Source organism: Nycticebus coucang, chromosome 9, assembly GCF_027406575.1.
Source record: "Nycticebus coucang isolate mNycCou1 chromosome 9, mNycCou1.pri, whole genome shotgun sequence".
Classification (NCBI taxonomy): domain Eukaryota; kingdom Metazoa; phylum Chordata; class Mammalia; order Primates; family Lorisidae; genus Nycticebus; species Nycticebus coucang.
This window is the reverse complement of record NC_069788.1, coordinates 80,795,248-80,820,893: the sequence shown is the minus strand read 5'-3', so window position 1 is coordinate 80,820,893 and position 25,646 is coordinate 80,795,248. Positions and strand designations below refer to the sequence as shown.

Genomic DNA, 25,646 nt, shown 5'->3' with positions numbered 1-25,646 from the left:
GGTGCCTGTAGTCCCAGCTACCCAGAGGCTGAGGCAAGAGAATCACCTAAGCCCAGGAGTTGGAGGTTGCTATGAACTGTGATGCCATGGCACTCTACTGAGGGTGATAAAGTGAAGACTCTGTCTCTAAAAAAATAAGGGATAGAGAAACAATAGTTTAAGAGACTAAAGTAGAAGTAAATTGATATGAGTAAGTTTATTTGCAAAATCAGTGGGCTCCCTAATTATTTAGGAAGCTGAAGATATCTGATTTTTTGTGGCTGAGAGTCACTCAAATTAATTACTGTGGGGCTTAAAAAAGAAACCTATACTGGAGGATTTTTATGCTGAGTTGTCTTGGAATAAGCTAGGTCTACTTTAGATGAGAGTCTTGTAATTAAATCTCTTAAAAGTATCCTTATAATTGAGTCTGTTCCTCATGTCCTGCATGATTGTTTTAAGTTCCTAATATGTGCCAGAACATTTGCTACTTGTTTTTTAATATGCTATTTTGTTTAATCTCTATGAAGAAGGAACTGTTTCCTCCATTTTTACAGAAGAGAAAACAGGCCTTAGAGAGAACTCTCAGAACTCACCTTCAGTCTAGACAGAGATGGGATTCCATCTGTTTTTGTTTTTTTTTTAAACAGTCTCACTGTGTTGCCCTGGGTAGAGTGCTATGGTGTCACAGCTCACAGCAACCTCAAACTCTTGGGCTTAAGCGATTCTCTTGCCTCAGCCTCCCAAGTAGCTGGGACTACAGGTGCCCACCACAATGCCCGGCTATCTTTTGGTTGCAATTGTGATTGTTGTTTAGCAGGCGCAGGCTGGGCTCAAACCCCACCAGCCTCTTTGTATGTGGCTGACGCCCTATCCACTGAACTTATAGGCACCAACTCATTCCAAGATTATACTAAACCAAATGTTCGCTTGCATTAAAGAATGAACAGTGAATACATCAAGTCTTTGATGCCCAATTACCTGGATGGAAGAAATGCTGAGAAGTGAATTACAGGCACTCTCTTCTCCACCTGTCTTTTGGCAATGATTAGATTTCTCAGACCTTTGCCTAATTCATGTGTCCTCACATTCAGTGCATTCTTTATGTGGTTGTTTCTTCCTTACATTGAGCTTGCCTATCTGCTTGTTCCTCTGAATAGTTCCCTTCAAGTATTGTGTACCATCCTCCATCTTCATTGAAGTATTTTATTGTGTCCTTGCATTGAGACACTAATTAGATAAAAAGTCTCCAAATTGTATTGCTTTCTAGCATATCACCTAGAATCAGTTTCTCCTCTGAGATATTTTTTGGTAGCGATACATATAACAACGACTTATTTTAACATCTTTCAGTTGATAAAAATATTACCATTGATAAATGATGAATACTTAGAATATATAACTGCCAAAAAAGTGGGAGGGGTATGTGTGCAAGATTTGAGGGGAGTATGGAGAAAAAAGGTTTTGAAAATACCAGTTATAAATTTTATATTGTTAGTCTTTGTAGTTCTTAAAAGGCCCACATTGAATGTTTATAGCCATCATATAAAATATGGATTTCAGGCTTGGTGCCTGTAGCACAGTGGTTATGGCGCCAGCCACATATACTAAGGCTGGCAGGTTCGATCCCGGCCCTGGGCCAGCTAAACAACAATGACAACTGCAACAAAAAATAGCTGGGTGTTGTGGCAGGTGCTTGTAGTCCCAGCTACTTGGGAGGCTGAGGCAAGAGAATAGCTTAAGCCCAAGAGTTTGAGGTTGCTGTGAATTGTGACACCACGGCACTCTATGGCAACGTAGTGAGACTCTGTCTCAAAAAAGAATAAATAAAACAAATATGGATTTCATTTTATAGTGGGCACTTGAGTAAAACTGAAGAACAGGTAAAAGGTAAAAGATAAGATTTAGTTCTAATTTGAGTTAGTCATTTAACATTTGAATAATGCAACATAATAGCTGTGGGTTCTGATGACAAACCCCTTTCTGTGATCTGGGAGGCTTAGGGGTAAGGATGTTTGTTGGACCTACAGTTTCCTGACACACTGATAAGATCAAGTCTAATCTGTGTAATTTAGAATTGGTGGTCTTAGCCAGATCTTTTCTCCTGTGGTTGACTTTTTTTTTTTTTTTTGTAGAGACAGTCTCACTTTATGGCCCTGGGTAGAGTGCCGTGACCTCACACAGCTCACAGCAACCTCCAACTCCTGGGCTTAAGGCGATTCTCTTGCCTTAGCCTCCCGAGTAGCTGGGACTAGAGGCACCCGCCACAACGCCCGGCTATTTTTTAGTTGCATTTTGGCCGGGGTCGGGTTTGAACCCGCCACCCTCGGTATATGGGGCTGGCACCTTGCCGACTGAGCCATAGGCGCCGCCCATGTTGACTTTTTTTTTTTTTTTAAGTTAAATTTTATGGAATGTTTAGATAGGTGAATGCAAACATACGATACAAAATTAAAGATGCAAAAGGATCTTTTGAGAAGTAGATTTCTTCTGCATTCCTAGCCTTCCATTTTCTTCTACCTGGAAGCAACCATTTTTCTATTTTCTCTTTATGTGGTGACATTGGCTTTCCAAGGATGATGTTTAGATGCTGGGGAGTATCTGATCTGTTGTAATTTAGAATGGCAGGAAGCTGAATGACTCATGGGCTTTTTTCCTTGAGAAACAAACTGGCTTTCCCTCCTTTTTTTTTTTTTCCTTTCCTGTGAGACAGAGTCTCACTTGGTCACCCTTGGTAGAGTACTGTGGCATCTTAGCTCACAGCAACCTCAAACTCATGGGTTTAAGCAATTCTCTTGCCTCAGCCTCATTGCAGGCACCCGCCACAGCACCTGGCTATTTTTTTAAGAGACAGGGTTTTGCTCTTGCTCAGGTTGGTCTCCAACTCCTGAGCTCAGGCAGTCCACCCACCTCAGCCTCCCAAATGCTGAGATTACAGGCACGAGCCACCGCCCCTGGTGTCTCTCCTCTTAATACCTTAATTACGGCAAGTTACATAATTTGCTTTTTTTGCTTTATTATGACATTTTCTTACGTTTTTATAGTCTTTTAATTTTTAAAATACTTACTAGTTTTGATACCTATTTCAGAAAGTTGTGAGGATCACAAACTAATGTAGTATCTAGCAATTTAATAGGCGATCAATAAATATTCGCTTGTTATTCTTCTGCCTCCCACTGGTAGTATAAAACAATACATACACTCTGATCAACTAAGGAAAAAAAAAATCTGTGAGCCAGATAATGCAATAGATTCCAAAATTTAGATTAAGTTTGTATGGAGTTTATAATGTTTCTTAGTGTACCCATTCATTTGTGTAAAAACAAATTATTTTCATTCTTTGAAATCACTTTGCTCAGATTCCTTTTTTTTTTTTTTGTAGAGACAGAGTCTCACTTTATGGCCCTGGGTAGAGTGCCATGGCCTCACACAGCTCACAGCAACCTCCAACTCCTGGGCTTAGGCAATTCTCTTGCCTCAGCCTCCCGAGTAGCTGGGACTATAGGTGCCCGCCACAATGCCCGCCTGTTTTTTTGGTTGCAGTTTGGCCGGGGCCGGGCTTGAACCCTCCACCCTCGGTATATGGGGCCAGCACCTTACTGACCAAGCCACAGGCGCCGCCCAGATTCCTTTTTTTTTTTTTGTTTTTGAGACAGTCTTACTCTGTCACCTTGTGTAGCGTGCTGTGGCACCATCATAGCTCACAGCAACCTCAAATTCTTAGGTTCAAGCCATCCTCCTGCCTCTTAGCCTCCCGAGTAGCTGGGACTGTAGGTACCCTCCACATGCCAGACTCATTGTATTTTTAGTAGAGGTGGTCTCACTGTTGCTCAGACTAGTCTTGAACTCCTGAGCTCAAGCAGTCCGCCCACCTCAGTCTCCCAGAGTGCTAGGATTACATTTGTGAGCTACCTTGCCTTGCCTCTCAGATATTTTTAAGAAAAATTCTCTGAAGTTGAAATATTGTTTATTTTTCCCCTATTTAATTTAGGTTGAAGCTTGTGAAAAATATTTTTGAAGATAGCTTTGCAAAGTTCCTCATTGCAGTGGTTGATGATGATTAGTGTTAGATTTTAGGTTTCCTACGTGTATTCTTTTGGCAAGTTTTTTTTAGGTGCCTTCATGTCCTCGTGCTTAGGCATCTAGGCATACTGGCTTGTTCATTAAAACCCCTCGAGTGTTTTAAGACTGATTTATTTTGCCTTGGAGCTAATTTATTAACCTTTCCAATGAAGTTTTCTTTGCTTCAAATTAAAATTGGTATAACTTTACTAATTGTAAGTATTAATTAGTTAATGGTTTCTGAAGATGAAAACAATTTTATAATTGGTATATAATTAGAATGTCTATTCTATTGTCATACTGGAAGACTAACGAGTATAAAAAAGCTTCTAGTCTTATCCATCTTTTTTTTATTTTATTTATCTAGTGCTATTTTAAACAAAATCATTCAATGGGGAAAAGAATTTAACAAATGGTGCTGGGAGAACTGGTTGTCCACATGCAGAAGACTGAAACTGAACCCACACCTCTCACCATTGACAAAAATTGATTCTCATTGGACAAAAGATTTAAATTTAAGACATGAAACAATAAGCATTCGAGAAGAGAGTGAGGGGAAAACACTTGAAGATATTGGCCTGGGGAAAAAAACTTGATAAGGAAGACCCCCTAGCAATTGTAGGAACACCAAAAATAAATAACCAGGACTTGATCAAGCTAAAAAGCTTTTGCATAGTTAAGGTACTACAAACGGAGCAAATTGACTTGGCGCCCTTTGCTCAGTGGTTAGGGTGCTGACCACATACACCGAGGGTGGTAGATTCAAACCTGGCCCGGGCCTGCTAAACAACAATGACAACTGCAACAACAATAACAACAACAAAAATAGCGGGTGTTGTGGCAGGTTCCTGTAGTTCCAGGTACTTGGGAGGTTGAGGCAAGAGAATCACATAAGCCCAAGAGTTTGAGGTTGCTGTGAGCTGTGACGTCACAGCACTCTACCCAGACTGACATAGTGAGACACTGTCTCAAAAAAGAAAAAAAAAAAACAGAGTACACAGATAGCCCTCAGAATGGGAGAAGATTTTTGCATGTTATGAACCCGACAAAGGCCTGATAACTAGAATCTACAGAGGACTCAAACGATAAGAAAAGTGCAAACAACCTTCTCTGTAAGTGGGCAAGAGATTTGAACAGAAACTTCTCTGAGGATGACAGACAAATGGCCAACAAACACATGAAAAAATGCTTACTGTGTTTTATTATCAGAGAAATGCAAATCAAAACCACTCTAAGATACCACCTAACCCCATCAAGATTAGCCCACATCCCAAAGTCCCAAAACACCAGATGTGGAGAGAAGGATGGAGAATACTCAAAGATCTAAAAGTAGACCTTCCATTTGACCCTGCAGTCCCATTACTAGATATCTACCCAGAAGAACAAAAATCATGGGCGGCACCTGTGGCTCAAGGAGTAGGGCGCCGGTCCCATGTGCCAGAGGTGGCGAGTTCAAACCTAGCCCCGGCCAAAAACCACAAAAAAAAAAAAAAAAAAAAAAAAAGAACAAAAATCATTTTACCACAAAGACATTTGCACTGGAATGTTCATTGCAGCTATATTCATCATTGCCAAGTTGTGGAAGCAACCTAAGCTCCCATCAACCCATAAATGGATCAGTAAACTGTTATGGCTCGGTGCCTGTGGCTCAAGCGGCTAAGGCGCCAGCCACATATATCTGAGCTGGTGGGTTCGAATCCAGCCTGGGCCATCCAAACAACAATGACGGCTGCAACCAAAAAATAGCCGGGTGTTGTGGCGGGCACCTGTAGTCCCAGCTACTTAGAGGCGGAGGCAGGAGACTAGCTTGTGCCCAGGAGTTGGAGGTTGCTATGAGCTGTGACGCCATAGCACTCTACCCAGGGTGACAGCTTGAAGCTCTGTCTCAAAAAAAAAACAAAACAAAACTGTGTTATATGTATACCATGGAATATTATGCAGCCATTAAAAAGACTTGTTACATTTACCTGTATGGAGTTGAAATACATTCTTCTTAATAAAGTATCACAGGAATGGAAAAATAAATATCTAGTGTATTCCATACTAATATGAAATCAATATATAAACAATTACATGTTTCTAAGAACAATAAAACATTATTATAGTCCCCTTTCAGGGTAGAGGAAAGCGGGAAGGGGTAAGGGATAGGACATATGGCAGAAGGGGGGAGGGCATGAAGCGGGATCTCACCTAATGTGCACATTGTAAGGGTGCGTAACACGCCCCATGGGTAAGGGGCGCCTCTACAAATGGAACTTTACCCTGGAAGTGAGAACAGTGTAACCTAAATATTATACCCTCATATTAATTTGAATAAAGTTTAAAAAAATAAAAAATATAGGACTCAATGATTAGGGCATCGGCCCCATATCCCGAGGGTAGTAGGTTCAAACCCGCCCCGGTTCCGGCCAAACTACAAGAAAAAAATAGCTGGGCCTTGTGGCGGGCGCCTGTAGTCCCAGCTGCTTGGGAGGCTGAGGCAAGAGAATCGTGTAAGCCCAAGTGCTAGAGGTTGCTGTGAGCTGTGTGATGTCATGGTACTCTACCGAGGGCGGTAAAGTGAGACTCTGTCTCTACCAAAAAAAAAAATAAATAAATAAAATAAAAAAATTTTTCATGTATTTATCTAGTGATATTTAAAATATCAGTTTACATGTTTGCCTTCAAGATCTGTTAAGAACAAAATTTTAATGGTGAAATTTCTCGTTGCGTTGCTTCTCTGAAACAAGTGCAAGCTTTTTTCCTCTTTCTAATAGGTCTTTTTTTTAAAAAAATGAGCTGCAAGTTGTAGATTTAAAGATTTTCTTCTGTTTTTAAGTTTTGTTACATTTATGACTCTTAATTTTAGGAGTGTTGCTTTCTCAGGAACAGACTGGCTACTGACACCAGCATCCCATTTCTGGATATTGTAGATTATCAGACCCCTTACGGAGGTTTCTGTTATATTAACACCTTACATTACCATGATGTGCTTGTCAAAACTAAGAAACCAACATTGGTACATTACTAAGGTTCAGAATTTCAGATTTTACTAGTTTTTGCATTAATGCCCTTTTATGTTCTAGAATCCTGTCAATGCAAGGTACTACATTGTATTTAATGGTTTATGTCTTCCCCGGTCTTCTTTGGTCTGTGACAGTTTCTCAGTTTTTCCTTGTTTTTCACGACCTTGAAACTTTGGAATTCTGGTCAAGTATTTTATAGAATATCCCTCAGTATGCTTGATGTTTCTTTAAACAGTAGATGGAGTTACACATTTTTCCTAGAAATGCATTGCCCCTCTTATCTCATTGGAATGTATATAGGGAGGGGGTGTACATACTATCAACATGATTTATCCTTATCCCTCATGATGTTACTCTTGATTACCCAGCAAGCTAATATTTACCATGTTTGTCTCTATATACTCCCACCCTCTTCCATAGTTATTCTTCGGAATTAAGACCAGCCTGCACTTGAGTGTGTGTAGGGGGATTATATAAATTATCTGAAATTTTTCCACAAGGAAGCTGTTGTTCCTAGGAACAACACCTAAGGTGCACGTTGCGAGGGTATTGAATGAGCATGTTTTGCTCATTTTTCTTGTCTTTTTCTTTTTTTTTTTTTTTTTTTTGAGACAAAGCCTCAAGCTGTCACCCTGGGTAGAGTGTCATGGCATCACAGCTCACAGTAACCTGTAACTTCTGGGCTCAAGCGATTCTCCTGCCTCAGCCTCCCAAGTAGCTGGGACTACAGGCATCCGCCACAACGCCTGGCTATTTTTTGGTTGCAGCCATCATTGTTGTTTGGCAGGCCCGGGCTGGATTTGAACCCGTCAGCTCAGGTGTATGTAGCTGGTGCCTTAGCCGCTTGAGCCACAGGCACCGAGCCTTTTCTTTTGTTTTTGAGACAGAGTCTCACTCTGTTGCCCTGGGTAAAGTGCCATGGCATCATAGCTCACAGCAACCTTAAACTCTTGGGCTTTAGCAGTCCTCTTTGCCTCAGCCTCCCGAGTAGCTGGGACTACAGGCATGTGCCACTACGCCCAGCTCTACTTTTTCTATTTTTAGTAGAGATGGGGTCTCACTCCTGCTCAGGCTGGTCTTAAACTCCTGAGCTCAAACATTCTGCCAGCCTCAGCCTCCCAGAGTGCTAGGATTACAGGTGTGAGCCACCAAGTGCCAATTTTTCTGTTGGCTTATTGGGCTTTTGATTTTTTTCCTTAAAGAAACTCTTTACATAGTTTTCTCCATACATTTTTGGATAAATTACTATTTGTATATGAATAAGCAGAGTTTTGTTGATAGAAACAAATGTATCTTTATCTAATCACAATCATGAGGGTCATAAAGTGTTCCATTTTTATTTTTGGCTTTTGTGGTGCCAGGTAACATAATATTAACAACAAAAAAATTCACCTTATTTTACCAGGGATTCCTGTGAAGTGCCACAGAAAAGCAGGAAAAGGAACCTGCCCTGGTATACTTATGTCCTAAACAAAAAGGGGATGAGATGAATGTTATCAGTTGTGGTCAAGAGAACGCTGGTTCGGAATAGAGATAGAGTCCTGCATTAAAGACCTGGTTAAGACCTGTATCACCTTGGGCAAGGCACTTCACTTGTAAATTTAGCGAACTCCATTTGTGACCATCTTTCTAATGAACTTCTGGAGTTGCATGAATTTGGGGGAAATTCTTGCATGGATGTGAGATAGTATCGTATGGACAGTACAGGGAAGGTATTTCCTGTTGCTGTGTACAGAATAGATTTATATTTGGAGGCAGGGAGAGGAGGTAAAAAGTTTGGTAAAGGTGTTACTGTAACCTGAACAAGCCACTTAGGGCCCAGATCAATAAGATCGACGTTTGGGAATATCTCAGAGAGCCATAGCCCAGAAGCAATGAGGGAAGTTATGTTCACTTACTTTTAAGTAGTTTTTTTTTGGCCTTTGTACTTCAGACAGTGGCTTTCATAAGATAGATCAACTATTTGGTGAGTAGTGTGCTCATAGTATACACAAATACTTAGTTAAGCATCTTCTGTATATTATGTCAATTACAGCATTGTGAGCTGGAAATTATTTTAAATTACCTGTTCTAGGTGAGAAAATGAAGTCCTTATTCTAAGGACTTTTTCTGGTGTCTTTAGTATGTAGCAGATCTGTAGTTGTAACCTATAAAGGTCTGAATTCTGAGCCATGTAATTGTTTTTCTTAGTGGATTTTCTTGTGGATATGCTGATTTTAACTCTTAAGGATATGATGTATACAGTATGATTGGGTTTTTTTTTGTTTGTTTGGAGACAGAGTCTCACTTTGTCACCCTTGGTAGAGTGTCATGGTGTCATAGCTGACAGCATCCTCAAACTCTTGGGCTCAAGAGATCCTCTTGCCTCAGTTTGTTTTTGTTTTGTTTCATTTTTAGTAGAGAGGGTATCTCACTCTTGCTCAGTCTGGTCTCAAACTTGTGAGCTCAAACAGTTCACCTGCCTCGGTCTCCCAGAGTGCTAGGATTATAGGCGTGAGCCACCATGCTTGGCTTTGTTTTTTGAGACAGTTTTACCTCTGGCACTCTCGGTAGAGTGCCATGTCATCATAGCTCACAACAACCTCAAACTCCTGGGCTCAAGTGATCCTCTTTCCTCAGCCACCTGAATAGCTGGGACTACAGGCACCTGCCATGACACCAGCTTGATTCGTTTTATTTATTTATTTATTTATTTATTGTGAGACAAAGTCTCACTATGTCAATCTCTCTAGAGTGCTGTAGTATCACAGCTCACAACAACCTGAAACTCTAGGGCTTAAGCAATTCTCTTGCCTCAGCTTCCCAAGTAGCTAGGACTACTTGGCTATTTCATTTTATTTTATTTTATTTTTTAGAGACAGAGTTTCACTTTGTCACCCTTGGTACAGTGCCATGGTGTCACAGCTCACAGCAACCTCCAGCTCTTGGGCTTAGGTGATTCTCTTGCCTCAGCCTCTTGAGTAGCTGGGACTACAGGTGCCCGCCACAATGTCCGGCTATTTTTTTGTTGCAGTTTGGCCGGAACTGAGTTTGAACCTACCACCCTTGGTATATGGGGCCAGCGCCCTACTCACTGAGCCACAGGTGCTGCCCATTGGCTGTTTTTTTTTTGTTGTTGTTGCAGTTGTTATTGTTGTTTAGCAGGCCCGGGCCAGGTTCAAACCTGCCAGCCCCAGTGTTACGTGGCTGGCACTCTAACCACCAAGCTATGGGCGCCTAGCCTGATGGGTTGACTTTTTTTTTTGAGACAGAGTCTCACTATGTCACCCTCAGTAGAGTACTGTGGCATCATAGCTCACAGCAACCTCAAACTCTTGGGCTTAAGCAATTCTCTTGCCTTAGCCTCCCAGAGTGCTAGGACTACAGGCGTGAGCTACTGTGCCCGGCCTTAATTTTCTATTTTTAGTGGAGATGGGGGTCTCATTCTTGCTCAGGCTGGTCTCAACCTTCTAAGCTCAAGTGATCCCCTACCTAAGCCTCCCAGAGTGCTCAGTTTACAGATGTGAGCCACTGCTCCATGCCTAGTGGCCGCTTTTTCTAAACTCCTTTCTAACATCCTGTTCTGCCAAACTTTTGCAAAGAATTCTTTGTTCTTTTTTCCCCAACGTGGCCTTTTATAAGGACATTCTTTTTTTTTTTTTTTTTTTCTTTTTCTGCAGTTTTTGGCCACAGTTGGGTTTGGACCTGCCACCTCCAGCCTATGGGGTCAGTGACCTACTCCTTTGAGCCACAGGCGCCGCCCTATAAGGACACTCTTAATGAGTATGGTGCTAAAGAAGTTTCCCCTGCGTCATGGAAAAGCAGTGATGGTGTTGGGAAGATTATGTTATAGAATAAAGTGTGCCCTCTGTCTTTCCTAATGGTGTGGTGCCTGGTTATCAGTCAGATTTTGGCTTCAGGATATTTTTCTCTTAGATTACTTGGTGGTGAAACATCAGTGTAATTGTGCCCATTCTGATTAATGTGTTATGTTGCTGATAGGGCAGAAAAGTGGGAGGATCCTAAGCCTAAAACATTTCACTATAAAATTAATTGTTTTCTGCAGTGTTTTATTCCCCTCTGTTTTTGTTTTAGGATTATATATGGTGATAATACATTGTTTAATTATGAGCTTGTTATATTGATAACATGGAAGGAAAATGTTTCTGGTTTCTGTAGAGAAAACTGATTCTGAGTCCAAGACACATGCGGGTCCAAGGGAATGTGAGAAGATGTTTATAGTTAGAAAGAAACAATATATGTTCAGGACCTGTAGCTCAGCAGCTAGGGTGCCAGCCACATACACTGCAGCTGGAGGGTTCGAACCCAGCCTGGGCCTGCTAAACAACAATGACATCTACAGCCAAAAAATAGCTGGGCGTTGTGGCAGGCCCCTGTGGTCCTAGCTACTCGGGAGGCTGAGGCAGGAGAATTGCTTAAGCCCAAGAGTTGGAGGTTGCTGTGAGCTGTGATGCCACAGCACTCTACCAAGGGCAACATAGTGAGACTCTGTCTCAAAAAAAAAAAAAAGAAAGAAAGAAAAACAATATACAAGCTTCTAGTGTAGATGATTTACTTCAACATTAGGATCTTTCTTTCTTCCTGGGGAATTGGGAAGGAACATACATCAGGCATCAGGCTAAGTTCAGATTACTGGATAGTGATGTAGCCATCTCTGAGGGAAATTATTTGTCCAGTTTTTAAAATTTGAAATACCATGAATCATAGTATTTTTTGAAATAGCAGTTTATGCCCTTAGAGCAGGTGTCCTCAAACTTTTTAAACAGGGGGCCAATTCACTGTCCCTCAGACCATTGGAGGGCCAGACTATAGTTTAAAACAAAAAACTATGAACAAATTCCTATGCACACCACACATATCTTATTTTGAAGTAAAAAACAAAATGGGACCAAATACAATTCACACCGCTTCATGTGGCCCACAGGCCACAGTTTGAGGACGCCTGCCTTAGAGGGTAGAGTGCTATTATGAAGAGAGGTATGAGAAGAAGGTGTGCGTGGGGTGTGTGTGCCTGTGTTCTAGAGGTCATAGTTCTAAAGGACCTACTTGGTTCTCAAACTTTTGTCAGTATGGACTGCTGTGGAAAGGTAATAGAACAATGAACAACAGAACAGTACACTTCCTTTTTAAAACTTCATTAATAAGGCAGGGCACAGTGGCTCATGCCTATAATCCATCACTCTGAGAGGCCAAGGCAGGTGCATTGCCTGAGCTCATGGGTTTGAGACCAGCCTGAGCAAGAGTACGACCCCATCTCTAAAAATAGCTGGGTCTTGTGGCAGGTATCTGTAGTCCCAGCTACTTGGGAGGCTGAGGCAAGAGAATCGCTTGAGCCCAGGAGTTTGAGGTTGCTGTGAGCCATGATGCCATTGCACTCTACAAGAGGGACAAAGTGAGACTGTCTCAAAAAAAAAAAAAAAAAAAAAAACTTCATTAATTGGCTACCTAACCTGTTATTTTATGTCTATTAGCTTATTCAACATTTATTCAACTATAATGAACCAGTCACTGAATATACCAAGATTTCAAAGACTCAGTCTAATAGGGAAAACAGAAAAGAATAATTGATGTTATTTATTAAGTAGTATCAAACACAGAGGGTCCCTGACTTAACAATGGTTCAGCATATGATTTTTTGACTTGTGATGGCATAAAAGCTATATGCATTCAGTAGAAACTGTATGTTGAATTTTGAAATTTGATCTTTTCCTGGGCTAGCTTGCTATTGATGCTGACTTTTACAAGAGATGTTCAGCAGATGATTTTGCCCACTTGTAAGGCTAATGTGAATGTTCTGAACACATTTAAAGTAGAATAGGCTAAGTTATGATTTACAGTAGGTTAAGTGTATTAAATTCATTTTCAACTTACTTAGAGTGGAGTTTTTTTTTTTTTGTGGTTTTTGGCCGGGGCTGAGTTTGAACCCGCCACCTCTGGCATATGGGACTGGCGCCCTACTCCTTGAGCCACAGGCACCACCTTTTTTTTTTTTGGATAACTCTATTGTAAGTTGAGGAGCACCTGTATGTACCAAAATGTACTAGGTACTTAATATGTACCCATTTTGTCCAGATGTAATGGGTCATGCCTATAGTTAGCCTGGTATTTTGAGAGGCCAAGGCTGGAGGATTGCTCGAGTCCAGGAGTATGACACTAGCCTAGGCAATAGCAAGACCCTATCTCTACAAAATATAAAAAAGCCTCATGTGGTGGTAACTGTAGTCTCAGCTCCTGGAGATGCTGAGGCAGGAGGATCACTTGAGCCCAGGGGTTTGAGGTTAGCTATGATGATACCTTTGTAATCTAGCCCAGTCAACAGAGACCTTTTCGAGACACACACACACACTGCCCCTTGTATTCCTCAGTGAAATCTGGGCAAGGGAGACATTATACTCTCTATTTATAAGGTTTAGAGAAGCTAAGTAATTTGTTCATTATCACTCAGTAATAAAGTGACTACAGCGCAGTTTAGACCCAGCATGGGATTTAGTCTCAGATGTGAGCTCAGATCCTGACCAATGTGAAGATACAGTACAGGCCACTTAAGAACTGTTTTCAAATGTAAACTGAAGTAGTTCTATCTCATAGAGTTGTTTTGTGTATTATGTGACACAGATGTGTGAAGTACTTTAGCCTAGTTACTGGCACATAGTATGTTACATACATCTTATGGACTCCAAATAAATAAGATACATCTTATTGACTCCAAAGCCATTAATATTAATTACCGATAGTCTTAATTTACAAAGCCATTGTTCTTCCACAACAGCATGTCTTTGCAAACCATTAATGACAAGAATCTACAGCTCTTAGATAGAGGGTATATTCCCAGGGTTATAGAGTATGGAGGAGGACCAAACTGCTGACCTGCACTAGGAGATTAAGAGCAGGCTGTCCAGAGATGGTGGTCTTGAGCCTTCAGGAAGCATTATTAGGAGTTAGCTGGTGAGAAGAGATAGGGAGGGACACTGTGGGGAGAAGGATGTGGTTAGAGAAACAATATTATTGTGTGTATAGGACGTCAGGTTAGAAAGATAGACCAGACATAAAGCATCTTGAGGCTATGAGTTTTATACTAAAGACAATGGGGAAGCAATAGAAGGATTTTATATTTTGGAATAATTTTAGATGCACAAAAAAGTTGCAGTGACAGAAATAGTTTCCGGGTACTGCACACCCAATTTCTATTTTCTGTTTTGAAATTTTATTTATTTTTAAATTTTTTTTTAGAGATGGGGTCTTGCTCTGTTCTGTTGCCCAGGCTGGAGTGCAGTGGTGTGATCATAGCTTACTGCAGCTTCAGATTCCTGGTCTCAAGTGATCCTCCTAACTCAGCCTTCCAAGTAGTTCGTTAGGACCACAGACATGCACACAGCACCTATTATTATCATGCTATACATGTATTAGTATTGTACGTTTGTTACAATTAATGATTTATTATTACTATTACCTGAGGTCCATAATTCATGTTTTGTTAGTTTTTACCCAATGTCCCTTCTCTGTTCCAGAATCCCATCTAAAATATCCCATTACATTTAGTTGGCATGTCTCCTGAGGTTCCCCTAGGTTGTGACACTTTTTTGAGACTTCCCTTGTTTTCGATGGCATTTTGGTTTTGAGGAGTACTGGTCAGAAATTTTGTAGGATATTTCTCAACTGGGGTTTGTCTGATATTTTTCTTATGAGTCTGGGATTAGAAGACCATAGAGGTAAACTGTCACTCTGATCTATTCGAGAGTACATACCATCAATATGGCTTATCGCTATTGATGCTAACCTTCATTACATGGCTGACTTAGTGTTTATCAGGCTTCTCCACCTTAAAGTTTCTCCTCTACCTCTCCCTACCCCTTCCCATACAGTCTTTTTCAGTGAAGTCACTATAAACAACCCACACTTACTAGGAGTGGGAAGATTATGATCTCTAACTCTATGGAAGGATTTTATTTTATTTTATTTATTTATTTTTTGAGACAGAGTCTCACTTTGTTACCATTGGTAGAGTGCTGTGGTGTCACAGCTCACAGCAACCTCAAACTAATGGACTAGGTCTCAGCCTCCCAAGTAGCTGGGACTACAGGTGTCCACCGCAACGCACAGCTGTTTTTAGAGACAAAGTCTTGCTCTGGCTCAGGCTGATCTCAAGCCTGTGAGCTTAGGCAATCCACCTGCCTCGGCCTCCCAAGTACTGGGATTATAGGCGTGAGCCACCGTGCCCAGCCTTTATGGAAGGATTTTAAATATGGGAAGTGATTTGATCAGAACTGTGATTCAGAAAGATTGCTCTAGCCAGACCTGAAAGACTGAATGTGGGGCTAGGGCTATGAGTTGGGTCTCAGTTATCCTGGATCCCGTAAGACAGGGTGAAAACTGATAAATGTCTAAACCAGTGGTTCTCAACCTTCCTAATGTTGTAAGCCTTTAATACAATTCCTGTGGGTCGCAACTCACAGATTGAGAACCGCTAGTCTAAACTTAAATCAGTGGTGGAAGGAGAGGGAATAATGGATTTCACAAAAGTTTAGGCTATATAATTGATAGGGCTCCATGGGTTTGTAGGGTGTGTGTATGCAGGGCACATGACATGAAGGGAGTAGGGGAATCCAAGTGACTTTTTGCAGGCTTCTAGCTGAAGGTTGGTGATTTTTTTAAGAGATAGTGTCAGTTTTTGAGATTAAAAAAGAAGAATTTGCTTAATTGGTGGTGATGGGTAAGGATGCACAAGACGAAGATAAGTTTGTGGTGAGAACTACGTGAGAGGAAGATTAAGTCCAGTTTTATTTGTATAAATAAGACAAGTGCAGTTTTGTTGCATAGATATGTTTTGTGGAGCGGTGAAGTCTGGACTTTCAATGGAACCATCATTTGAATAATGTACATTGTGCCTGTTAAATAATTTTGCATCTTTCCCTCACCCTTCTGCATCTCCAATACCTATCATTCCACACACTCTGTCCTTGAAGTTCAGTTTTCAATATGTTGAGTTGGAGATGCTTTTTGAGTGGTTCTTGCCTTTTCTGAGTATTTTGCTCTGCACCTATAGATTTGGAAGTCATTAGTCTAAGAAGTGAGAAATACCAACTGTAGATGTTTTGATGTAGGAAGAATAATTAATGCTAGGTGAGAAAGAGGAATTAAGGGCAGCGCCTGTGGCTCAGTGGGTAGGGCGCTGGCCCCATATATTGAGGATGGCAGGTTCAAACTCGGCCCCGGCCAAACTACAACAACAACAACAAATAGCCGGGCGTTGTGGCGGGCGTCTGTAGTCCCAGCTACTCGGGAGGCTGAGGCAAGAGAATCACCAAAGCCCAGGAGTTGGAGATTGCTGTGAACTGTAATTCCATGGCACTCTACTGAGGGTGATAAAGTGAGACTGTCTCTTAAAGAAAAAAAAAAAAGGCATTAAGGGAACACTGATGTTAAAGGGATAGAGGAAAAGTAGAGAAAGGTCAATTTATGTTTAAATCTATTATTTATTACTCATGTGGTCACTTGATTCCTCTGTTTGACATTCTTTATTCTGCTCACCTGGAGGTATAAAACACTGTACCAAATGGCAAAATACTAGGTGACCGCCATAGTGTTTAGCATACTGAGCCCCAGCCCACATACACACACTAGGGATGCACACCAGGGGCAGTAGGTTCTCCTGGGCCTGATAAACAAAAAAAACCAAAGGGCAGAATACCATATCTGTCTAACGCACTTTTTCTTAGGATAGTTATTGTTCTGATAATACTAATCAGAATAAATATTGCTAAAAAGTGACAAATGAGTTCTTTGTTTACCAGGGAATTCACAATATAGTTGGGTATTTGCTGGGTAACACAAAGTAATCAGTGATAGTTGGTCCTGATAATTTCTAACTGCTGAAATCCATTGTATTTTTCCCCCTTCTCTCCCTAACTTTGTTTTTGCCTACCTTTCTGTTTCTCACAGTTCCTCTCCTTTTTTTTTTTTTTTTTTTTTTTTTGCGGGGCCAGTTCTCTCCTTAACCACTGCATTGTAAGTTAAAAAATACTTTAAATGGGGGCCAGGCAAGGTGGTTCATGCCTGTAATCCCAGCACACTGAGAGGCCAAGGCCAGTGGATTGCGGATTTGAGACCAGCCTGAGCCAGAGTGAGACCTCATTTCTAAAAATAGCCAGGCATTGTGGTGGCCACCTGTAGTCCCAGCTACTTGGGAGACTGAGGGAAGAGAATTGCTTAAGCCCAAGAGTTTGAGGTTGCTGTGAGCTATGCCAAGGCACTCTACCAACCACAGAGGGTGACTAAGTGAGACTTTGTCTCAAAAAAACAAAACAAAAAAATCTTTAAGTGTTTTTGTTGTTTAAAAGCAAGTGAATAGGGCATTTATTATATCATGGGCAGGGGCGGGGTGGTGGGGAGGTATCTTCAAACAAAAATCCTAACCTGCATAGCTCTCAAAATCTTAGTGAAAATCATTAATGATTGTGGGGGGAAAAATGTTTTCCAGCAGATTTAGAAGAACTTGTATGAGGTTTGAGCGTGTTTTTTTTTTTTTTTCTTTGAGACAGAGCCTCAAGCTGTCTTCCTGGGTAGAGTGATCTGGCATCACAGCTCATAGCAACCTCCTACTCCTGGGCTTACGTGATTCTCTTGCCTCGGCCTCCCAAGTAGCTGGGACTACAAGCGCCCACCTCAACGCTCGGCTATTTTTTGGTTGTAGTCGTCATTGTTGTTTGGCAGGCCCAGGCTGGATTCGAACCCACCAGCTCTGGTGTATGTGGCTGGCACCTTAGCTGCGTGAGCTATAGGTGCCAAACCGAGGTTTGAGTTTTTAAAAACTTTACGGCTTTCCTATGTTTATCATAGATTTTAATTCCATAGAACTAGTGATTGAAAATTATGTACTTTTCCAGTTGAAACTTTGAACATTTAAAAAGGAAGCAATTTGAGGCAAGAGAGCCAGACTACTACTGTAGCTATATGTTTTGTAGGATACAAGTGTTTAAATATCAAAGTTGCTTCTAACTTTATAGAGGGTATCTGTTGTCAATTGAGAATTCTTAAGTCATTTAACTTAAGTGCCGAAATACTTAATGGATAATATTAAAGAGAGGAAAACTGTTTCTCACACTCTGGCTTTAGATCTGTCTTTATACTTACGATAATTTATGTCATCTGTGGATGGTGGTTAACACGACCAACTCTGGAATCTACTGCTGGGGTTTGACTCATTCTCAGCTCTACTGTTCATAGGTGTTATCTTGAGCAAGTTACTTCATCTCTCTGTAAAACAGGGATAGTGATCATGCCTCCCTCTTAGGGTTGTTATGAAAATAACTACTGCACGTAAAAGCACATTAATACCAAGTACATATTGACAATATTAAGGGTGTGAACTAAAATAAAATCTTTAAGTTCCTCCAGTGGCTGACTGGACCCCCTCTATGCCAAGAGGATCTCTTAAAACTGAGTTGCTAGTCATGAGAAAGGAGATCAGACAGGCCTCATCATGTCCCCCTCCCTCCTTCTTTGTGATTCATTAACAGGCCTAAGGCTATGCAAGACATACCTGCAGGTCCTCAATATACACAACAAACCACTTGTCTGGGCATAGGAAATGTAGTTTGTCTCTGATTAACAGACCCTTATCTTAATTCAAGCATTCCTTTTCACTGACTCCTAGTCTATTAGACAAAGCCTAACTCTTTCAGCCAGTTGTTGACTAAAGAATCTTTAAACCCACCTATAGCCCTCTTGCTTTGAGATGCTTTTCACATATTGACTTAGGACTTTACCTATAATTCTTGTCTCCCTAGAGTGTACAAAACCAGATTTTAACTCCACCACAGCAAGTCCACTTGCTGAAGTCTTCTTGGGTGTGCTTCTAGGTCATGGTCCTAATATCTGGCTCAGAATAAACTTCTTTAATTTATTTTACAGAGTATGGCTTCTTTTCTGTTGACAAATGTTAGTTATAACAATAGTAATATTTACTTTTGCCATTCACATTGATTTACATCTTTCTGAAGGCCTAACATCAGAAACCAAAATTTTTGGAGTCACAAAATGGTTTTTTGGTCCCCAACCTAAAGGAACTCGTACGTTAAATTTGTGGATTTTTGGCTTCTCAGAATATAGTGAAAATCTGGGTGGCTAGTTGGTACATTTAGGAGTAAGAATTTACCTGTTTTTTTAAGCTTTATTCTTTTGTTAGTTTTTTGATTGCTACTAAGGCATAATATAGCCTACTCTATATTTGGAATTCCATGTGTTCTTTTAATGTAAGTGCTAGAGTATGACAGTGACATCCATAAGGTGATACAGTCTAACTTCTAGGGTGAACAAAATAGCCATCTTGTTTATGAGTAGTAATTTAAAGTTAAGATGGTTTGACTTGGTGAACATATGGTAATATATATTTTTTTTTTCCTGCAGTTTTTTTGGCCAGGGCTGGGTTTGAACCCACCACCTCTGGCATATGGGGCCGGCGCTCTACTCCTTTGAGCCACAGGCGCCACCCATATATATATATATATATATATATATATTTTTTTTTTTTTTTTTTGTAGAGACAGAGTCTCACTTTACTGACCTCGGTAGAATGCCGTGGTGTCACATGGCTCACAGCAACCTCCAGCTCTTGGGCTTATGTGATTCTCTTGCCTCAGCCTCCCGAGCAGCTGGGACCACAGGCACCCGCCACAATGCCTGGCTATTTTTTTTTTGTTGTTGTTGTTGTTGCAGTTTGGCCGGGGCTGGGTTTGAACCCACCACCCTCGGCATATGGGGCCAGCGCCCTACTCACTGAGCCACAGGTGCCGCCCAACATATGGGAGTATTAATGTGGCTATAAGGACCCTTTAGCACTCTGTATAGGCTTAATAATTTTCAACCTCAGTTTTCTTGTCAGGAGCAAGAAGGTGGCATTTGATTTTCAGTTTATTTTGCTATTTACATACTTCATACTTCCTCATTAAGCTTCTGGTAAAATTAAGACATTTCAAGAGGAATTAAGATTGTAGAAAACAGGGGCCGGGCCCCTGGTGGCTCAAGCCTGTAATCCTATCACTCTGGGAAGCCAAAGAGGGTGGATCTCCTGAGCTCAAGTGAGACCCTGTCTCTACTAAAGGTAGGAAAAAAACTAGCTGGGTGTTGTGGTGGGCACCTGTAGTCCCAGCTACTCGGGAGGCTAACCAGGAGTATTGCTTGAGCCCAAGAATTTGCAGTTGCTGTGAGCTATAATGGCCATAGCACTCCACCCAGGGCCACAGGGTGAGACTCTGTCTCAAGAAAAAAACATATGGAAATTAAAACATGTATTGCTAACACCTATGATTGCATACATGTCTTTTTTTTTTTTTTTTTTTTTTGGTGTGTTTTTTTTTTGGCCGGGGCTGGGTTTGAACCCGCCACCTCCAGCATATGGGACCGGCGCCCTACTCACTGAGCCACAGGCGCTGCCCACATGTCTTTTTTTTTTTTTTAACATAGTCTCACTATGTTGCTCTGGGTGGAGTGCTATGGTGTCACAGCTCACAGCAACCTCAAACTCTTGGCCTTAAGTGATTCTCTTGTCTCAACCTCCTAAATAGCTGGGAACTACAGGTGTCTGCCACAACGCCGGGCTATTTTTTTGTTGCATTTGTCATTGTTGTTTAGCTGGCCTGGGCCGGATTCAAAGCCGCCAGCCTGGGTGTTTGTAGCTGGCACCCTATTCATGAGCTATGAGTGCTGCTCGAGTACATGTCTTAAATGATGAGATTATCTTATTTATTATTGATGTCAAAAAAGCATATTTGGAAGGAAATGTCAGACCATTTTGAGAGCGTATGGATTGAGAATTAAGCTGGTGTTGGCTCGGCACCTGTGGCACGGTGGGTACAGCGCTGGCCACATGCACCGAGGCTCGTGGATTCAAGCCCAGCCTGGGTCAGCTGAACAACAATGACAACTACAACAACTAAAAACAATTAAAAGAGAATAAGATGCTGGTAGTAGGTTAGGGCTGACATAATAGCTAGTCTGGTCAGTTTAGGTCCCACTTGACTTACACCTCATGTCTGCCCTTCTTGTCCTGTAATTTAGCTTCAACCCAGAAATGTTTATCTTGAGTAGTTTAGGGCAATCGATTTAGGAGATAAACTTTGAATTGGAAATGTAATAGGTCATGGGCTATGCCCAATATTATTTATCATAGGTCAGGGGTTATGCTGATAATTGTTTAGATAAGGGTTAATATGGTTTTTGCTCTCAATTTTATGTATAAAATTGTGGTTTTGGAAATGGAAGAATAGAACAGTCTTCCAGAGGCTACTCTCACTATTCTCCAGAATTGCTGGCCTTCTGATAATAAAGCTTGGTGGACCTGTCCCCTGTTTTTTTTTGTTTTGTAGAGACAGAGTTTCACTTTATGGCCCTCGGTAGAGTGCCATGGCATCACACAGCTCACAGCAACCTCCAGCTCCTGGGCTTAAGCAATTCTCTTGCCTCAGCCTCCCGAGTAGCTGGGACTACAGGCGCCCGCCACAACACCCGGCTATTTTTTTGTTGCAATTCGGCCGGGGCTGGGTTTGAACCCGCCACCCTCAGTGTATGGGGCCGGCGCCTTACCGACTGAACCACAGGTGCCGCCCTGTCCCCTGTTTTTACATATTAGCTGAATGGTGACAGGCTGCCGGACCCCTTTGTCTGGTAATAATTTCAGTTTGGTTTGATTCTTTTCTCTGTGCCCTTCCTCTGTGTTCATCCATCAGCTCTTTGTCTCTCTTACCTTCCCCTTTCTGTTCTGATTCAGGTCAGTGGGGCATAATGGAAACAACTCCCTGCCCGCACCACTCCACAGACTGAAAGAGTGCTCCTCAGGTCAAGGGGAGGTGGATCCTAAAGAGTGGGGCATCTAAACAAGGGGTTTGAATGGCCTTAGGGTGGCTGATGGTGACCTGTTCCCTTCTAGTCAGTTTCTTGTTTTTCAGTGCCATTCAGAGTCTGTTCCTTCTACATATGCACCCACAGATATTTCTAAACTCCCAAGAGCAATGTACAGAATGGTCTAATTTACCTTGCTCATCGAGCCACAGTGTATCTTTATACAAATTATTTCATCCTTCTGTGCCTTTCTCTTCACCTACAGTCTGGCATTCTTTTTTTTTTTAATATAGCCTGGCATTCTAGTAGTTACTTGTTCCATTGTGTGTGGAGATTGAATGAGTTAATGCATGTGAAGTTTTGGAGCAGTGCCCGATGTTAGCAATTGCTGTCGCCACTTCTGATACAAGAGTATAATGATACATATTTATCAGTCCTTTTGCCTAAATGCTCAACTTTTGGCTTAACATTGTTACAGTTTATCTTTAATTTCTAATGGATCTGAAGTTACATCTACTTTTTTCATTCCTAAAATTATCTATGCCTTCTTTTATTTTTCTTTATCAAATTCTATAGACTCCAGCTTAGGCAGTAAATTGAGACCTTGTCTCTATAAAAGAGTTTTAAAAGCAGCTGGGTGTGGTGGCCCATGCCTATCAGGTACATGTGGTTGAGGCAGGATGATCACTTGGGCTCAGGAGTTTGAGCAGTAACCTCTGATTGTATCACTGCACTCTAGCCCAGGCACCAATTCTGTAGAGTAGCGGTTCTCAACCTCTGGGTCGTGACCCACAGGAACTGTATTAAAGGGCAATGGCATTAGGAAGGTTGAAAACCATTGCTGTAGAGATTAGTCTGTTTGATTGGGGTTTTTTTGAGGGATCTTCTATAGGCTTTGTTAATCCTCTATCTTTGGTTTTATGAGTTTCTATTTTCATTGCCTGCCTTCTGCTTTTTTTAGTTTATTCGGTGGCTCTTCCCACTATCAGTGTCAGTTTCCTTTTCTCTCCCCCTTAATAGCAACGATTAATTTCAATTTCCTTGTAATCACTCCAGATAGGTGTGTGTTTATTTTTTAAGATATTTAACACTTGGTAATTAACTTTAAACAAAAGAGCAGCCTCAGAGTTAGCACCTTCAGCAGACATTAGCATCTATTCAGAAATTAATGACATTGTTTTGTTTTCCTTGTATTTATATTTTTCAATTTATGTATAGCTGAAGCGACTAATTTTTGGTCCTTGTATTTGTGAGTGTTAAGACATGTAGTGTTAAGATAAATAGTCCCCCCTTACCCACAGGAGATGCAATCTAACACCCCCAGTGGAAGACTGACCATAGATAGTAATGAACCCTATCCATACGTGGTTATGCCTGTGATATGGTTTATTTTATAAATTAGGCACAATGAGAGGTTAGCAGTAACTAGTAATAAAATAGAATAATAACAGCATGCCAGCATCATTACTCTTATCCTTGGGGAACTTTTTTAAGTAAATAAGCCTGATGCGGTACCCCATGGCTATGATCCTAGCACTTTCAGAGGCTCAGATGGGAGGATTGCTTGCACCCAGGAGCAACACAGTGAGACTGTGTCTCCACAAAAACAAAAACATTACCTGGGAGTGGTGGTGCATGCCTACAGTCCCAGCCACTGGGGAGGCTGACACAGGAGGATCATAGGAGATCAGGAATTCCGAGGCTTCATTCCGATCACACCACTGCATTCCAGTTTGGGTGACAGAGTGAGACCCTGTCTCAAAAAAGGGAGTGGAATAGAAAGGACTAGTGGCCTTCCCCACCCAATCCTCCTGCTATGATATTAAGTGTGTGATTCCATTGGGGAAGATGTAGGTAGAGGGTGGATGATGACTTCATGTTTTCAGGTTTAAAAGACAAGAAGGGTGTTGCTTGCTTACTTACTACTACTTTATATACCTGTTAAAGTTTAACAAGAATGTTTCTTTTCTTTCTACCAAGCCAAACTGGCAAGACGCAGTCAAGAACGGGACAATCTTGGCATGTTGGTCTGGTCACCTAATCAGAATCTGTCAGAAGCAAAATGTAAGTCTTACAGCACCTTTATTTTCCACGTTTCTTTTCCAACTTTCTTACTTAATGTAAAGTTGTAAAGGCATCTTTATAGCTAAAAGTTCCTACATACACAGAGTGGCCATTCATGTGCAATTTAAAATAGACAACTATTTAGTAGACAACTAAATAATTTGAAGATAAGTATCTATTTCGCTACTGTGCCCTGTCATAATGAATTAGAGATTCCTAACACATGGTTTCATAATCTTCCACGTTTTTCAAAATGATGTACAAGGTGAGGTGTGCTGCCTCATACCTGTAATCCCAGTTCTTTGAGCACTGGAGGCAGGATGTTCACTTGAGGCTAGAAGTTCAAAACCAACCTGGGCAACATAGCAAGACTGTGTCTCTATAAAAAACAGAAAAATTATCTGGGCATGGGAGTGTACCTATCATCTCCCAACTACTTGGGAAGCTGAGGGGGAGGATCGCTTGAGCCCGGGATTTCAAGGTCACATTGAGCTACAATTGTGCCACTGCACTCTACCCAGAATGACAGAGTGAGATACATGTCTCCTAAAGAGAAGAGGCTCAAAATGAAAAAAAAATTTTAATGTAGCATATAACTTCCTCAGCTGGGACTTTATAGGTTTATAAAGATGAGTTAAACAAGTTTTAATTTGAAGATTACAAAGGCTAGATATATGTCATTGGAAATAGGCCTTATAATGTAGCACGAGCCTAACTGGAAGTATAGTTTTGAATTGCCTATTGGACACTGTTTAAATATTCTGAGCTATGTTACATTATCTTTTAAGGGTAGGGGTTCTATAGCCATTAATCTTCTGTTTTCTCCTTAATGAAGAACAGAATAATGAAAAGAGTATTTCTGATACCTTTACTGTCCTTGGGAAGACCTCTGTAAATATTTCTTGATTTTTATTTTGTTTACCTTTGAGCACTTTGAATACTCAAATGGATCTGAGTACCTTTCAAAAGCAGTCTTTTTGAACATGTTCTTTCTTACAGAGTGCTGAAAATCTGAACTCTCTTTAATTTGTAAAGCTTTGTTTTCCTAAAAACAAATCAATCTACTAACTAACTAAATAAATAAATCCGCTTCTGTGTGAGTTTATTAGACGTTCAGTCATCCTATCTCCTTTACTTTCTGAGTCCATGTTCCACCTGCATAGTTGCTTCTACCGTTTTTTCAGATGGTTTGATTTTGGGGGTCTCTTTTCATCTCTGTTGCCTTCCTGGATATAATCCAGTTGGTCACAATGCATGTGTTAAATCGTCGTACTCAGACCTGAGTGTTAAGCGTAGTGAGCATTTGTTGAGTCTTTATGCCAAGCATAGTAGTAAAATGCTTTTCATTCAGCGTTCACAATAACCCAAGAGAAAGATTTGTCTCCATTTTACAGATGGCATTCCACAGTTCAAAGAGGGCTGTTAGACTAACACGCAGAGCCAGGAATAGCATCCAGGCTTACTGGTTCTTCACTCCTGGGTTATGCTCTGATGTGCCACTCAGGCTGTGTTCATTAGCTCTCAGTCCTGTCTCATTCCAGCCACTATTACAGTTTAACAGTGTTATTACAGTTTAGGGTGTATTAGTATCTTCTGCTATTGTATTACCTCTTGCAGCCAGTATTTAATTTTAATATCTTATTTTTCATATATCTAGAAGAAAAAACCAGAATATGGAAAGCTAATAGATTTTTAAATAGT

At 41.0% G+C, this 25,646-nt stretch overlaps 1 protein-coding gene across 2 annotated transcripts in view; it reads left to right on the top strand.

Annotated features, from left to right (window-relative positions):
* The window catches only part of RCOR1 (REST corepressor 1), a 157,336-nt gene that overhangs the window by 73,701 nt on the left and 57,989 nt on the right, over window positions 1-25,646 (top strand). For both annotated transcript variants that reach the window (XM_053602143.1, XM_053602144.1), the window contains exon 3: window positions 23,862-23,945. In XM_053602143.1, coding sequence (XP_053458118.1) covers window positions 23,862-23,945 — 84 coding nt within the window. The remainder of the gene's footprint in view (window positions 1-23,861; window positions 23,946-25,646) is intronic.